Below are 15,625 nucleotides of genomic sequence, written 5' to 3'. Positions count from 1 at the left end.
AGAGAGAGAGAGAGAGAGAGAGAGAGAGAGAGAGAGAGAGAAATTAGTTAAAGCCAGCTGCCCTTACTAAAGCCCTTGATGAAGGAGCAGAAGGTGTGGCATTTGGAATCATTACCCTCCAGTGTAGACTTTCCCAAGCTGGTGGGATCTTCAATGGACCATTTGTCTGGACGTTTCTGTAGCGCCCTAGTGCTGATGGCTGTCTTGAGGAGGAACACATGGGTGATGGAACTGAGAGTTGAACAAGATGCTCTTTTTGTAGAAGACCATCTTTATTTGAGAAACAACTGACAGACTGTCTGTACGAGTTTGGAAACGTGGCAGACATTTTCTCGGGAAAGCGAGCATGCTGCTTCCAGGAACAGATCTGTCAGGATCTGCTGCCTGTGACAGATCTGTCGGTATCTGCTGCCGGTGACAAAACACAAGCTTTCAAAGGAACATCTGAATTTGAGGGAATCTGGATTGGCCACATGAACCTGAGCTTTTGGTGACATGTGTGATTATATTCACCAAGATATTGTTTAATTATATGATTAAGTATTTCAATAATTTATGTACTTATGTGTAACTCATTTTCAGATGGCAAGTGCTACGTGTTTCAAAATCTTTGTAAACAGAGCAGACAGATAGGTTTTAACGTAGAAAACCTTTGCCAGCGTGTGGTGCAAGGTTCTATAATGTTACAAACATTTGAGAAACTATCAAAGAAAACTGGTTGTAGTTATGTAAAGAGGCCAGTTGGGGGCCCAGGGCAGTGGCTCAGCTGGTCCAGTGCTTGATGTAGCAGCATGAGGACCTGAGCTAGGTCTCCAGAACCTAAGTGGAAAAGCCTGTGAGATGTACTTGTAACACCTGTGATACGAGAGGGAGGGAGCAGAGCCAGGAGGATTCCGCAGGACTTGCTGCTCAGCCAGCCTTGGCAATCAATGAGGCCCACATTCAGTGAGAGCACTTGTTTTACTAAGGTTAAAAAAGCAATAGTGGAAGACCCAGGACATTGACCTTTGGCCTGGAGTAGCAGAGCCCTGTGGCAGAGCAGATGCAGGACCCACAATCCTATAAGCCTACATACTCCTTTACTTTAATTAAATAAAACAGGACAGCGAAGTGACGTTCAAACAGCAATGGAAGTGGGTTTTCCTTTACTAGGACAGACAGACAGTAAAGGAAGCCATGGCAGTCTCTGCACTCACATTTTAGACTTATTTTTTGTACAAAACGTACTATTTTTGTTAATATGTAATGACATATTTTTATCTTAAAATAAATTCAACAATCAATAACTCAATTTCATTAGATGTCGATGGTACTCTTTGGAGTTCCCAATAATTTTATAGATATTAATAGTTTGTAGGGTGAACAGTGGTGCTGAGATCAAACTTGAGCTATGGTAGTTTATAGTGATAATACTTTTATAGCCACCTTTAGGCTGTACTTTATTGAGAGTTATTGAAAATTTATTAATTACAGGCTCATGCTCAGACATTACTCCTAATCATAACTTATTCATCCTGTCAAACTTTGAAGGGCAAAGAAACTTTTAATATATGATTTGCTATAGTGCCCTTTTGCTCAAACTGTATCTGAGGGCAACAGCAACCCTAGAACACACACACACACACACATACACACACACACACACACACAAACACTTTTGGTCATTGCCTTCCTCCTTTATTTATCCTTATATATTCTTTATTCTTTTGGTGTAGCAGATGAGAGAGATGAGTGGCCCCCACTCTCCCTTTTATTGAGAAAGTAATGAGAATGAAAAATTGTAAGATGTCCAGGAAGGAGCTGTCATAAGTAGAGCTTTAACCTGAAGACTCGGCAGATGTGCAGTAGACATATGCCAACTCTGTGCCAGTGTATCAGAACACTCCTGTCTCAAACGCGTGACTGTGGCCCCTGCAGAAATGTTGGTGCTGTTGCCTCTTTGGAGCAGAGTCTTCGTTTTGAGAAAGGTTACTGTCAAGATGAGTGAGTTTCTCTTCTGTGAACTTGACCCCCGCCCCATGAGCTTCTGTTGGGGCACTGCTGAGAGTGTTGAACAATCCCTCTTCCAAATGATGCCTGACATTTCCTGATACTCCTAATAAAATTATGTGTCAAGGAAATTGAAAGGCGCTTTCCCTGGGGTGACAGATAGAGTGAGCCGCATGGATTTCACGAGAATAAACTGACCATTTTTTTTGTCATGAATGTTAATAAGAAATAAATGGGATCAAAGCTTTCCACAGTGTGATTCTCCTTCTGGACTCTTCTTTCAGAGCTCCATTCTTTTTTATGTTGTTCAAGCAGATAGTCGTTCCCATTTTTCTTTGTACTTAAGTCACGGTCTGAAAGTGAAAACATTCAAGCCTTTTGATTTTACGACAAAAATAATGCCTCTTGGGATTTAAGACATTAGAACGAGTCACAGTTCTGCACTTCTCTGTCTACCAAAGTGCAGGAACTTGAAGTTGTTCCATTGTTCAGTTGCTGTTGCTTAAATGCCCGTCCCTGGAGTTCACGTCTTAGTAACGTAACTCTCAGAGGCATAGGCTAACCATGTCTCTCTGTCGTGGCCCGAGCGATGACTGTCCCTGCAGGCGCCTGTGCTTGAACACTTGGTCTCTAGTTGGTTGTGCCCTTTGTAGAGGTTATGGAACCTTTTGTGGGTAGAGCCTTACTGGAGGAAGTGTGTCGCTGGGGGTGGGCTTTGATGTTTTTATATCCTTGCCCCACTTCCTGTTTGACCTCTTTGCTTTGTACATGCGGATGAAAATGGATCAGCCTCTCTTCCTGCCGCTGAGCTCGTCCTACCTGCTGTCCCGCCTTCTCCTCTGAGATGGAGTGTATGTATCCCTGTGCCAAGATAAACCCTGTGAAGGTGTTTTATCACAGCAAGATGAAAGTCACCAATAGAGTCTCCTTTGAGAGATGGTGTCAAGGTAGAGTCCGAACGCTGGTGTTGGTGGCTTTGTAAGAAACAAGCCTGAGTCAAGTAGGTACAGGTTTACTCTGCCTTGCCGTGTTATACTGGACTATGTTATAATGCAGCAGGAAGCCCTCACCAGGTGATGATGTCAGCCTCTAGACCAGTGGCTCTCTCCCTTCATAATGCTGGGGTCCTTTAGTAAAATTCTTCATGTTGTGTTATGTCATTGCTATTTCCCAACTGTAATATTGCTACTGCCACAAATGGTAATATAAGCATGTGATAGGCAGGGTATCTGATATGTGACCCCTGCAAAAGGGTTGTTTGACCCACAGGTTGAGAACTGCTGCTCTAGAACAATGAGCTAAGGTACACTTCTGTTCTCAGTAGCAGGTTTGTTGTTATGGCAACAGGAAAAAAACCCTAAGCAACTGTACAGTTGTAAGTGGGTTAGGACACATTGGTATGTCCCATGTTTTACACGGTTTCTTTGTCACCATTATGCCAAAACTCATGTCATTTCTCTTTATATCAGAACACAGGCCTTGGAATTGGAAGAACCCGTTGAGGGGGCATCACTATCGTCTTCCAGGGTGGTCTAGTTGTGCAGCACCAACCCGTGGGGCTGTCCAGTAGCAACAGGGTACCCCAAAGTGTGTAGCCTTGATCAAGGGACTGTAGGGTGAGTGGCCATGAACTGAGGCCCAGTTAGGCTCCTTGCTCTCGTCTTCATTTTAAACAAAAAGCAGTAACAGTAATCACAGACAACACCTTTGGAAGTAGTCAACAAATGTTGCGGATGTTTTAATGGCCCAGCAGACTCTTGGGAGTTTAATATTCAATAATTGCTAAAAGATTGGAAAGCTGCTTAACAGTTTAGTAAAAAATGAAAAAAAGAAAAAAAATCAATTTGGCTTCTACTACTTTTCTTGCCAAAAGAATAACCCAAGGATGCTGATAATCTAGTTTGTGTTTGCTAAGGACATCCCACTGTAGTCCAATGTCAGCCCTGCTGGGTGGGGGTTTTGGTTTGTATTGTTTACTGCTGTATCCATGGCTCCTAGATTTCTTCCTGGCTCAAAGCAGATACCCAGCATGTATTTCCTAACGAATGAATCCTAATTTAATCATCAAAATCATTCATTTGGATGTGGTTGGAACTGTTATCATCATTCTCATTTTATAAAGAGATTGATAATTGCATTTCCCCAAGATCACACAGCTAAAGCATGACACAGGTGGGCCTTGAACTCTTTCCCCCCTGTGTACAAATTCCTGAAAATTAGGCTATACAAGATGAATTTAAAAGCTTTCATTAACAGCAGAAGGAAACATAATTAAATAGCTGAAGCTCCAAAAACTTATCAAATTAGAATTGAGTTCAAAGGAAAATGTCAACTGATTTAATCTGTAAAATATTTTAATGTTTGTGTGCGTAAGAAACGCTTGCAGCCAGAGCTGGGGAAGTAGCTGTTGCTTTAGTTGAAGGGCATTGGCCTAGAGGGGGCAATGTCCTGGGGAAGCAGCTGTGTTCAGTGGAAGAGCACTGGGCTGGAGTGGGCAAGGGCTAGGTGTGACCGCCAAGCACCAGAAACAAAAAAGCTTGCAGACACAAACTGTACTTGTAAATATAATAGGTCATGTCATGTTTCCTTACAGTCACTGGAAAACATGGCTTGAAAGCTCCTGGTATGAAAAGGTGCAACTCAATCCCACACACCTATTTTTTTTTTTTTTTTTCAAAAACTGGAAGCTGTAACCAGTCCACAAACACGGGCAAAATCCCCATCCCCTTGGAAAAGTGAAGCACAATGCTTTGGTATAGCTGTCCACCAAATGATTCCATCAGAGAGTTCCTGAGTGTTGCTTGTGTGTGAGTGTGTGTGTGTGTGTGTGTGTTTTGCCTGTGTGCATTTTTGAGCAACACGTGCATGCAGTACCCATGGAGGCCAGAGGGGACACCGAACCCCTGGAGCTGCATTTAGCCATTGGAGTCCTGGGTACTGGTACCAGGTCCTTTGCAAGAGCAGCAAGTACTCCTCCTTATCCACAGGCTCGATTTCTTGTAGAAAGGATTTGTAAAGACATGAAAAGTACAGTAGTCTTAGCAAAGCACTAAAGACTAAGCTTAATAATAACTAGATTTAGGCAACTTTATTTCAAAAGGTACCTGTAGATGAAAATGGATGGTCTGAATACATCCCTAACTCCCAACAGGGACCAGCAAAGGAAGAAGAATTGACCAAACTACTGGCCGAGTGTGCCAAGGATGTGTCTGAAGGAATATGCAGCTGATGAGAGAGAAAAGTTATAAACCTGGGGGTAGGGTGGGGGGAGTTATCCTGCTAAAATAGCTAGTAGTTGGCTTAGCCATGGGTTTATACTCATTACTACTAATAAACTGGGTATAACTGAATGCAAGTGTTGGAATATCTGAAGGATCATAAAGGCAGCAGTTAGTAATGAGCTAGGGACGTTACATAAGATTCAGCTACTGAGCAGGTATGGAAGAAAAGGCACAATTAAAATAGAAAATCCTTCACCTTCTACACCTTGCTTCGTTGTTCCCCTGTGACAAATAGAGAAGTTATGTTTTTACAAATGGATTAATAAAGATGTTTTGAAATCATTTAAAGTCACTGCTATTAAAATCTAAGCCAGAATACACATTTTTCAAATTAGTATGGAGAATCAAAAAAAATTATACTGTACCAGAGACACAAAACAATATAAAAGGGAAAGAGGGGTCAGCAGTATAAAATTATAGAAGAAACATATTATCCAGTTGGTGAGATGGTCCAGCCAATAAAGATACTTGCTGTGCAGGCTTGGCAATTTAAGTGTAATCCCAGAACCCAATAAAGGCAGAAGGAGGGAACTGACTCCCCAAAGCTCGCCTCTAAACTCACATGCATGCCATGGCACATGTGTGCCCCCCATAGATCACCACCACCATTATTATCATCGTCATCATCATCGAATATATTCTGACACAAATGTATAATCACTGAGATGATGTGTATCTTTTAGCATTGCTTATTTTCAAGCAACAGTATCCTAACCTGATGCAACTTAAACAGGACAGGCAATTTTCTGACTGACTTAGCAGAGCAGGGAGGGACAGGCAGAGGCTGGGTGGGGGACTCAGTGAGACCAGGGTGGATACCTCAGGAATGCCCAATCCAGGTCCATGCGCATATTTGTCTGACTCGCTTTGCTTCATTCTGTGCTCATGCCTGGACCCAGGTGATGAGCCAGGACCATGGACCAGCATGGAGGCCCTCACACAGGACCGAGAAGGGAGGCAGCAGGGGAGGAACACAGTGTCCCACGAGGGTGGGAATGTCTGATAGCTTTCTTTGGAGAACTGAAGTCTTGTCATTCAAAGCAACAAATACAAGACGAGAGTATAACCCACAGAGCAAAAAGAGGCCTGCCATTTTTATAAATAAGATGACCAAAGGGAACGGGAAGACATGCTAGGTAGGATGCAAGAGAAGAACCTTGGGCAGGACCAAGAGGACCTTTGATGTTGATGGCCAGTGCACTCAGTAGTGAGACTGACAGTAATGATCATTAATACCACAGCAGGACCCAATGCTACCAAACTGGTTAGAATGAGGAGCTGGTGAGAGGGAGGGAAGGAAAGAGAAAGGGAAAGGGGTGTGGGGAGGGAGGGAGGGAGGGAGAGGAAGGAGGAGGGAGGAGAAGGGAGAAGATGGAGGGAAGAAGGGAGAGGGAAGGAAAGACAGAAGGATAGAGGGAAGAAAAGGGAAAGGGGGAGGGAGAACAGGAGGGAGAGGGGAAAGGAAGGAAAGAAGAAGGGAGAGGGAGGGAGGATGGATGGAGAGTGGGAGGAGAAGGGGGAGAGAGGGAGGGAAGGAAAAAGAAATGGGAAAAGGGAGGGGGAGAGAAAGGGGAGGGAGAGGGGGAGGGAAGGAAAGACAAAGGGAAAGAGGGAGGGGAAGGGGGAAAGGGAGTGGAAGGGAAGACAGAAAAGAGGAGGGGGAAGGGAGAGGGAGGGGATGGATGGAGACAGAGACAGAAAGACAGACAGACAGAGACAGAGACTTTGGCAAACTTACTTAATATTTGGGTGTCCGTTTCCTATTCCATACATTGAGTCAGTAATAGCACCCATGTTGATCTCACAGCACATGTGTGTGGTGCAGTAAGCGACTTAACTCACAAGAATGACACAGTATGGCATCTGACAGGTGGTGGACGCCAGTCATCTGCTTCCCAAGATGTAAATTATGGGAAGAAGGGGAAACATTCTGGCTCCACGGTCAGTGCTAACACAGCGTCTCCCATCTACAAAGCAACATGTTTGCCAAACACCAAAAGGGCTCTTAAAATGCAGTCTGGAAAATGAGCCCGTGTAGCACACATTCAGAGAACCCATGGACAAAAGCTGGCTTTCACACGAGCATCCCCTAGCATGGATGAAGCCAGCTGCGAGCTAGACCAGAAATCATGGTAACTCCAACCCAAGGAAGGAAGTGTACTGACCAGAGTCCAGGGAAGCCTCTGGTAAAAGCCGCCCCAGTGACATCTTGAGGAGTTTGCTGGAGCCATTGTGAGTGAGGACAAGAGTAGGAGAGGAGCTAGGAATCTACCTTGGTCCTCCACCCCGGAGGTAGCAATGGCCACGACATAGGTGAATGGGGTGGAGAGACGAGCGTCTCTCAGATAGTGGCCATACGTTGTGTGTTAAACTGACAGTCTTGATGGATTGAACAGTATGCATTGAAGAGTCAGAGAGCCCTGGCCATGCCTGAGGACTTGGAATGGAATAAGTTTGGCTGCAGGAGGCGGAAGTGGAAGTTTTGCCTTTGATCTAGTTTTTAAATGATGGAAACGTTAGTTATTATTTTTCATCCATTTTTATTGAAAGGGACTTTGTAGTGGTTCATCATCATCATCATCGTCATCATCATGCCTTTGGACTATACTGGTGGGTTTAGAATTCTATGCTGTGATTAAGTGTCATGGTGAGGAGAGGAGAGGACCCTAGTGCTCCAATGCTCCTGAGACAGAGAAAGGAGATGCCTGGATAACCTTTGAGGGTGTGGTCATTTTCATAGAAAGTAGAGGGTTGTGAAATGCCACGCAGATTCTGACCCTGCTAACAGTCAAACCCCTCCCTTGGTTTCAGCACTGCTATCCTATACTCTACACTGAAGCTTCTCCAGGATTCGAAGGTGTTCAAAAAGAAAGTGCCCGAAGAGTCATGCAGCCCCGCCTCTCCAGAAACTTCTGTACGTACGAGTTTAACATCCTGACAAGACGCATCACACCATACACATTACCATAGTGAAGGGCACGGTAGGCAATTGATCAACTATGTGGATGACACAAAATGGGAAGGTCAAAGTAACAGCAAAATCAGCGTCAAACCTGGGTGCATTGGCATCTCATTCACACTCTTTATGGAGGAAGGCCCCTGAAGATCTTTTCAAAAGAGTTGTGATCTCATTTGTGGGCGGTTGAGGGTGGATATAGCCATCTCCCAAAGACACGTGCAGATGTGTCGCTGCGGTAAGTCTCGATATGCCCCCCCGCCCCCCAGCAGAAAGATTTCCCAAGATCCACCCTCCTTCCACTCTTGAGTTTATTACCTGGACAGGGCAAGCAGGACACCAAGTCTTTCCCAGTGGGGATTCCTTAAACTTAGCCTTCCTCATACAGGGCTCCAATGTCTGCCTGACAGCTGTCACAAGCTGTCACTGGACCTAGTAAGGCCACATAACAGCATCAAATCGCTCAGAAGTCTGTATAAAAACATACGTTACACAGAGGGAATCTTAGACATTTCTAATGAAATCACCCATCCCATAACCCAGCAAAGTAATCCTCCAAAGCAGATACCCAGTACTGTATTTCTCATCTTTCATCTCCTAAAAGGGATGTTTAAGAGGTTTTTGATGACATGGAAACTGCTGCTGATATAGTCAAAAAAGCACACCAAATATTCACTGCTATAAAACTGTTTTTATTAGTAAGAGTTTTTACTTCATCTGTAAGAGTATTTTGTTTGCGTCTGTGAGCACCGTGTGTGCCATAATCAGCGGGAGGCAGATACTGTCACTGGATTCCATGGAGAGGAAGTTAGAGGTGACCGTGAGTTGCCATAAGGTGCTGGGAATGAACCCCAGGTCCCTAGCTAGAACCGCAGGAGCTCTTAGCCCATGAACCATCTTTCTAGTTCCACACAAAGCTGCTTTTGAGTAGAAATATATAGAGAAAAGATGGGCCAAAATGTGATGTAAAGTATTAACAGGGGTCTTTGGAATAGCAGAAGGCTTCACTCATTTCTTTTACATACACCTGTGGTTTACAGAATGCTCAGCAATAACTTCTTAATTTAAAACATGATACCATGAAATGCCATCGGGTGCTCCTCTTGGCTCATGCTTAGCTTTAGGCTAGAATCCTGACATTGTCCACTGGGAAGATAACCTCATCTTTTCACGTTCTTTAGACCACAGAAAGTAAAGATGACAGTGAGTTTTTAGACCCCATTTCCCTGAACTCTCGGGAATACTTCAATATTCACCTTTGGCTGAGGTGCCGCTTGATGCTGGTAACTTCGTTCATCGCACAGATTCGCGGTATTGGAATCATGAAAGGTACTTTCTTAATTAATGTGTTTCTGTATGGTCCATTTGACATAAGGGACAGCCAGCATTTTATAGGGCTGTGTCAGTGATAGGGCTCCCAAGTCTCTAGCTTGCTCTCTTTCCAGAATTTAAAGCACAGGCTGTTAAGCAAAAACAGTGATTCCTCACAGCCCTCTGTACCAGACCAAGTGGCATGTATCTTACTGATTTAAGAGAGAGAGAGAATGAGAGAGAGAGAGAGAGAGAGAGAGAGAGAGAGAGAGAGAGACTAAAACACCTTTGCCCAGGTCTCAGGAAGGTGTCTTTGCATAGAGCTCACAAGCCAATAACATAGGGTTCCATTGCTGACCTTCCACTCACCTTCCCATGGCTCTGCATGTCCCTTCCTCTCTGGAAGATGGAGAAACCTTACTGCTATTGGGATCATTATCAGACAGAAATGGACAGAAGTTATAGTCTTAGATAACAGCTTAGCCTCTGTAAAGAGTAGCTCCCGTGGTGACTGATAGCTGGCTAGTTGTGTTCCTACCCATTTCCACGTGTCTGTCCACCTTCCAAATCAAGTCATCTCATGCAATAATATGACTTTTCTAGCATTTGGACTAAACTACTTTGACCCAAATGATAACAGTCCCCAGCCCCCACCCCGCCAACTCTGTGTTTCATGTAATCTATGTTTGTTTCCCTTATAATGTCCCCTTACTCTTTGGTCATTGGGGACATTACACACATGTCCTTTCTTGCTTCTGCATGCATCTCGATTATGCCTGTCCACATTAGAGAGTGAGCTGACAGACTGTCTGAGCCTCATCAATGAAGTATGCACAGAGGCAAAGAGTGCCGACGACACAGAGGTCCTGGCCGAGTTCCTAATGCAAGCTGTGGTCCTGGGCCTTCAGGAGAAGCACTTTAAAGCAGACATCATACAAAAGCTTAAGGTGAGGGGTAGTGTTTGTACTGTGTTTAGGGAAAATCTGTGTTGAATCAATAGGAGGGATTCTCAACCCCAATGAATGGGTGCCTGGCACCACAGCCATAGCTCCTCAATGAATTGGGAAACACAGACTCCTTTTCTCTCAATAGGAAATTATCAGTTTGCTGGAAGGGAGCGAATTCCTTTCTCCCAGATCCTGGTTAACCCTGGCAAAAAGCCTCATTCTGATGGATGACTTAACGAAAGCCGAGAAATTCAAAAAAGCATCTTCAAAAGAGAACAAATTAATTTTCTTGAATCAAGCTCACAGAATTCTTATTGCACAGGTGGGAATGTTTCTGATGGCCATAGACTTGGGACTGTACTTTCCTGCCATCTTCCCTCCCTCCCTCCCTCCCTCCCTCCCTCCCTCCCTCCCTCCATCTCACTACTGACTACAGTATTTCTTCCCCAGATGTTAACTTTTGGAGAGACCATTGAATTTCCCCTCTCAGATGGTGACTATGCAAGCCCATTACAGCCGTTGAAGAATATCTACCTTCCTCATGTCATGCTATTGGCCAAACTAAAACTGAGGATTGGTAAGAACATTGAAGCATCTACCTTCTCAGAGTAACTGGTGGGAATTTTTAATTGATTTTTCAAGTAAGCTATCATAACTTAAAGGGTCAGTATGATAGGAACCCAAGCTCGACACGCGCAAATAGGTTTCGGTTACTTACCACGTGCTAGACTTTGTGGTATATGGATGAGCTTCGTTTTATGAGCTTAATTACAGCAGTTGTAATATGTGAAACCATTTGCTTTGGACTACTGCGTTTTATCCAGTTGTTCAATCATCTGTAACAAGATTATTTTCACAGTCTACTTTATTGAGAAAACAGAAACACAAGGTATGAGTTCATTACTAAATAATACACCAGTTTTTTTTCTCTAAATTACAGCTTTTTTTTAAATGTTTATGTCAAATTGAGAAAGATTTCAGAGAGGAATATAGCACAGTGTTGTGTCTGCCAGTTATCACTGATGCTGTTATGTACCTGCATCTCTAAAGACAATGCCCATGGAAGAAACATTGTCTTAATGTGTTGATGATAATAGCATGCCTTTCCCCAAAGCTCTGATATCTTGTTTGTGACATTTTAAGCAATAAGTCTAGGTCATCTAAATGTGGGGGACTTTCAGACTCTTTGTATTTTTATGAAACAAGGTGTCTTAAAGGCCTAGTTTCCATATTTTACCATGGTGCATGTCAAGTAATGGATTTGGGGCTAAGAACGCTTTGAATGCCAGGTGCCGTGGTTGTTTTAGGCAGCATAACACAGGCGCTTAGATGTATAGGCTCTCTGCAGGCTAGGAATCTAGCTCTCCTGTGCCTTACTCCTGTGTCAGGGGCCTAGTCCTGTTCCTCAAAGCCCAGCCTCTTGGCCTTGCTCTCAGGTGGTGTCTGCTTCCCAGGGTCGTGGCTTCAGAGATTCATTCCTTCCATCATGCATTATCCACTGTCTGGCTATTGAGATCACCTTTTCCTTTTGACGTTCAGCATGTTAATATGCTTAAATCTTTACTTATAAAAAAAAAGTAGACAGACAGACAAAGGAAAACCATCACCCATTCTGAAGCACCTTATACCCTTCTGATACTGTGATGCTGTGTCCTGCTGCTTCACCAGTAGTGTCTGGGTGCTGTCAGTTCACAAGCTCAGAGAGAAGATGGCAGAGTCTACAGCCAGTGTTTCCCTTTGGGGCATCAGCATGTGGCTGCTCACTGCCCCAAACCAGAAGGGGAAAACAGGGCCCAGCACCTGGAACAAATGGTATGGTTCCCTGTCTCCTCTCTGGGTACCTGGGTGCCACTGGTGTACCACCTGTTGAGGAAGTCAGGAATGGGGCTCCATGGTTCATGGTTTCCTCTCAGGGCGTCTGAGCATCAGGCAGAGTCCAGGGCAAGCAGCATGCAGTCTGACTGGAGCAGCGTGAGTACTGGAGGGGTGGGAGAAGAGACCAGGCCTGGAGTCTTAATGTCACAGCTTGTTTAGCTGAAAGCCTTCCCCGTGGCAGATTTTAAGGAAGCATCTCTCCGAGATGATCCTTGTTTATTTTGGGGGTGGATGTGGATGCGTACACTTTATTTGGGATGAACCAGGGATCATATACCTTTGGGGGGAAGGGCGTGCAGAAGGAAGATCATTGACTGAAGGCTAAGGCTATCTAGATACTGCATTAGCATGGAGAAGAACTCCAGGTGCTCTGCTAGGTGACTGAGTACTCCTGGTCCTCTCCGTTGGTGGTCTCAGAGCAGGCATTGGGAGCTGGGAGGGGGCAGCTCCACTTCTACTATTTCAGATCTCTGAGATTCCCAGGGTGTAAGCACACCCCACCTCTTCAGTTATTATGTCCATCTGGTAATATGGTCCCACATGATCTACATGATACATGGACTTCTGGGCTCTTCAAAGATAGATTCCACCCCCTCTGTTCTTCTTCATCTCCCTTTAACTCCTTTATTCCGTCTTTAACTGTCTTTATTCCGTCTTTAATTTTATTCTTTAACTCTCTTACTTTATTCTGCATTCAGATGACAGAAATCACTGTTGATTGACCAAGGCTCAGTTACAACTCCAAAGTGTTCTTTTCCAATCTTGCCTGCATGGGTCACTCAGTATCTGTCAGTATCTGCATCACTTGTATCTTCTTGGCACTCAGCTCCCTCAACTTGTAGATCCCTGGGCACTGTGTCCTCCCAGCTGTTTTCTCTGGTTTCCGAATCACCACAAAGTCTTCTATTTCTGTGGATTATTTCTTAAATTAATGTTCTCCATTTATTATGGCATAAGAGGTTTCCTGTGCTATGGTCCTGGGAATATCATGAGGGTTTTTTTTCCTTTAAACTATTTCTTCTTTCTCTTAGACATAGTGTTTATAACTTATAACTTCTGAGAATAGACATCCTACCGCCGGGGCAATACTTGCAGCTTCTCCTCGCTTGTCTTCTCGTGGGTCTCCATTTCCCAGCCTCGGTTCTGCTCTGTGGTTGTTGGTTGAATCTTCCCCCCCACGCCCCATTCCTTCCCCAGCAGTCCAGACAATGCTCTCTGCAACCTTGTTTTCCACCCATACTTTTCCTTCACCATGGCAGGTGACTGATGCTCTCTCAGTCCAGCATGAGCATCTTTCATGTGGGCGTGGTCTTTTCTCTAGGGTTTGGTAGGTGCTACTCCATTATACTCACACTCAGTGTTTCCAGTGAGAACCGTAGTATTAGTCTAACTGCTATTTTCTTTTGCAAAAACGATCTGTCCTTCCTTCCCCTAAACTTGTTAGATCTCTTCTTTCAGCTTTGTAGTTCAGGAAATTCACTAGCACATGTCTGGATTCATATCCCCTCTTTATGTTGAAATCAGTTGAGCCCTTGGCATCTGGAGACAAGTTTCTTTCTATCTGGGGAAGATTCCTTCTTAGTTATTGCCCACCCACTTCCTAGATACCCATGTGAAAAATCTGAAGAGTGTCATTTAGCTTCTTTTTAATTCTCTCATTCGGATCCAAAGCCATCGGAGCCCACTTGCCCGAAGTTACCCTAGACTAGGTAGTTTGTAAATAGTAGAAATCTATTGCTCTCATTTCTGCAGAGTCGAAGTCCAAAGCTAAGATTTAACATTCTGCAAGGGTGAGTCTTCATCACACCTGGCTCCTTCAGTTGGTCCTTATGTGATAGATGGGGCAAACTGGCTCTTGCAAGCTGTTATATAGCACACCCAGCCCATTCACCAGGCCCCAGCTTTCACAGTCAGCAGGCAAAGCTTGACCTCTCCATATGCATCCACCATTATTGTTGGGGAGAGGATTTTAACATACAAATGGGAGAGAGCATAAACATGCAGGGAATAATCATGAAGATTAAATGAGAAAAATGCCTCGCTCTCTTGCTGCTGGGACCACAGTACGCACTGTAAGTGTCGATATTTGTCTACACAGTTTATCATCTTTTGGTGATAATTCTATTTCTATAATTTATGATGGAAACTTAATTGAATTTATCTCCTTAATAATTAACATTTTTGGCATTGACCACCCTCTTAAAATTAGCTGATAACTTGCTTTTCTATGTAGGCTCATATGTATGTATATATATATGTGTGTGTGTGTGTGTGTGTGTGTATTCATGCATACATGTATATTGTATATATGCTATTCTGTTACCCTGTCCTCAATCTATGTTATTTCACTCACGCTATCTCTTCTGGAAGCCGCATTTGATAGTCCTCTTTTTGGCTGCTGGGTCGTCTTTCCTGGGCTCTTCTTTTATGTCTCCTTGTTTTTCAGGTCTAGCTGTGACAGTCTTCCCATGATGGTCAGAAGAGCAGGTTTTGCCTGTGTGGCTTGGTTCTGTATCAACTTTTAAGAGTCTCAACTCCCCAGTGAGGCTCCAAGGGAAACAACAAAGGCCAGCTGGCATTTTTGAGCTCAGGAGGTCAGAGGATTCAGTCCATTGTCTCTTGGGAAGTCCAGGAGGCAGCTAGCGACAGTTACCTTTTTCTGGAACTTACAGAGTTCTGCAGGGAGCATTTAGGCTGTCCTTAGGGTACCATTTCTGATCTTTGACATAAGCCTTCCTGACTCCGTTTCTCAGGGTCCTGTTTGCTTGGAGAGCAGAAACCTGGTGATGGCTCTCTCTGTTGTCATCTTTCATCTTCTAGGACCCTCTTTCCTCCTCTACCAGTAGCTGCTCAGCCAAGAGTAGTAGGACTGGACTGGCGAAGGGAGGCCAGCAAGCATATGTTCAGGGTACCTCTCCCCATAGTCCTCCCCTTATCGCTCTTCTCCTTTGATCCACTCTCTGTACTCACCACTGGCACATGAATTTCACTCCGTAAGCCTCTTCGAGGATGAATTAAAGCAACTAGCTAGCTTCTCCTTGTAGCTCAGTTGATGACCACACTCCAGCCATGTCCCCCCTACATATTTAGCCCCACGGTTTGCTTCTTATTTGAGTTCTGCATGAGCTCAGAGCACAGACAGTATAAAAATCAGCTCGGCTTTTCTGACTTCCCAATCTTGAAGATCTGTCACCAGTCACTGACAATGCTGTTGCTTCTTTGGAGACGCATTTGAAGCTGAACAGCTTGCTTCCTGCTATATTATA

General features: G+C 44.2%; 1 protein-coding gene across 1 annotated transcript in view; it reads left to right on the top strand.

Moving 5' to 3' along the window:
- Positions 1 to 15,625, top strand: part of Cfap54 (cilia and flagella associated protein 54) — a 284,397-nt gene that overhangs the window by 174,963 nt on the left and 93,809 nt on the right. The window contains exons 52-56 of the mRNA XM_021174289.2: positions 8,082 to 8,184; positions 9,408 to 9,555; positions 10,327 to 10,484; positions 10,630 to 10,806; positions 10,935 to 11,061. Of these exons, the coding sequence (XP_021029948.1) occupies positions 8,082 to 8,184; positions 9,408 to 9,555; positions 10,327 to 10,484; positions 10,630 to 10,806; positions 10,935 to 11,061 (713 nt within the window). The remainder of the gene's footprint in view (positions 1 to 8,081; positions 8,185 to 9,407; positions 9,556 to 10,326; positions 10,485 to 10,629; positions 10,807 to 10,934; positions 11,062 to 15,625) is intronic.

The sequence above is a fragment of the Mus caroli genome, chromosome 10 (assembly GCF_900094665.2).
Source record: "Mus caroli chromosome 10, CAROLI_EIJ_v1.1, whole genome shotgun sequence".
Taxonomy (NCBI): domain Eukaryota; kingdom Metazoa; phylum Chordata; class Mammalia; order Rodentia; family Muridae; genus Mus; species Mus caroli.
Note: the sequence above shows the minus strand (reverse complement) of the source record. Positions and strands in the feature narration are given on the sequence as shown.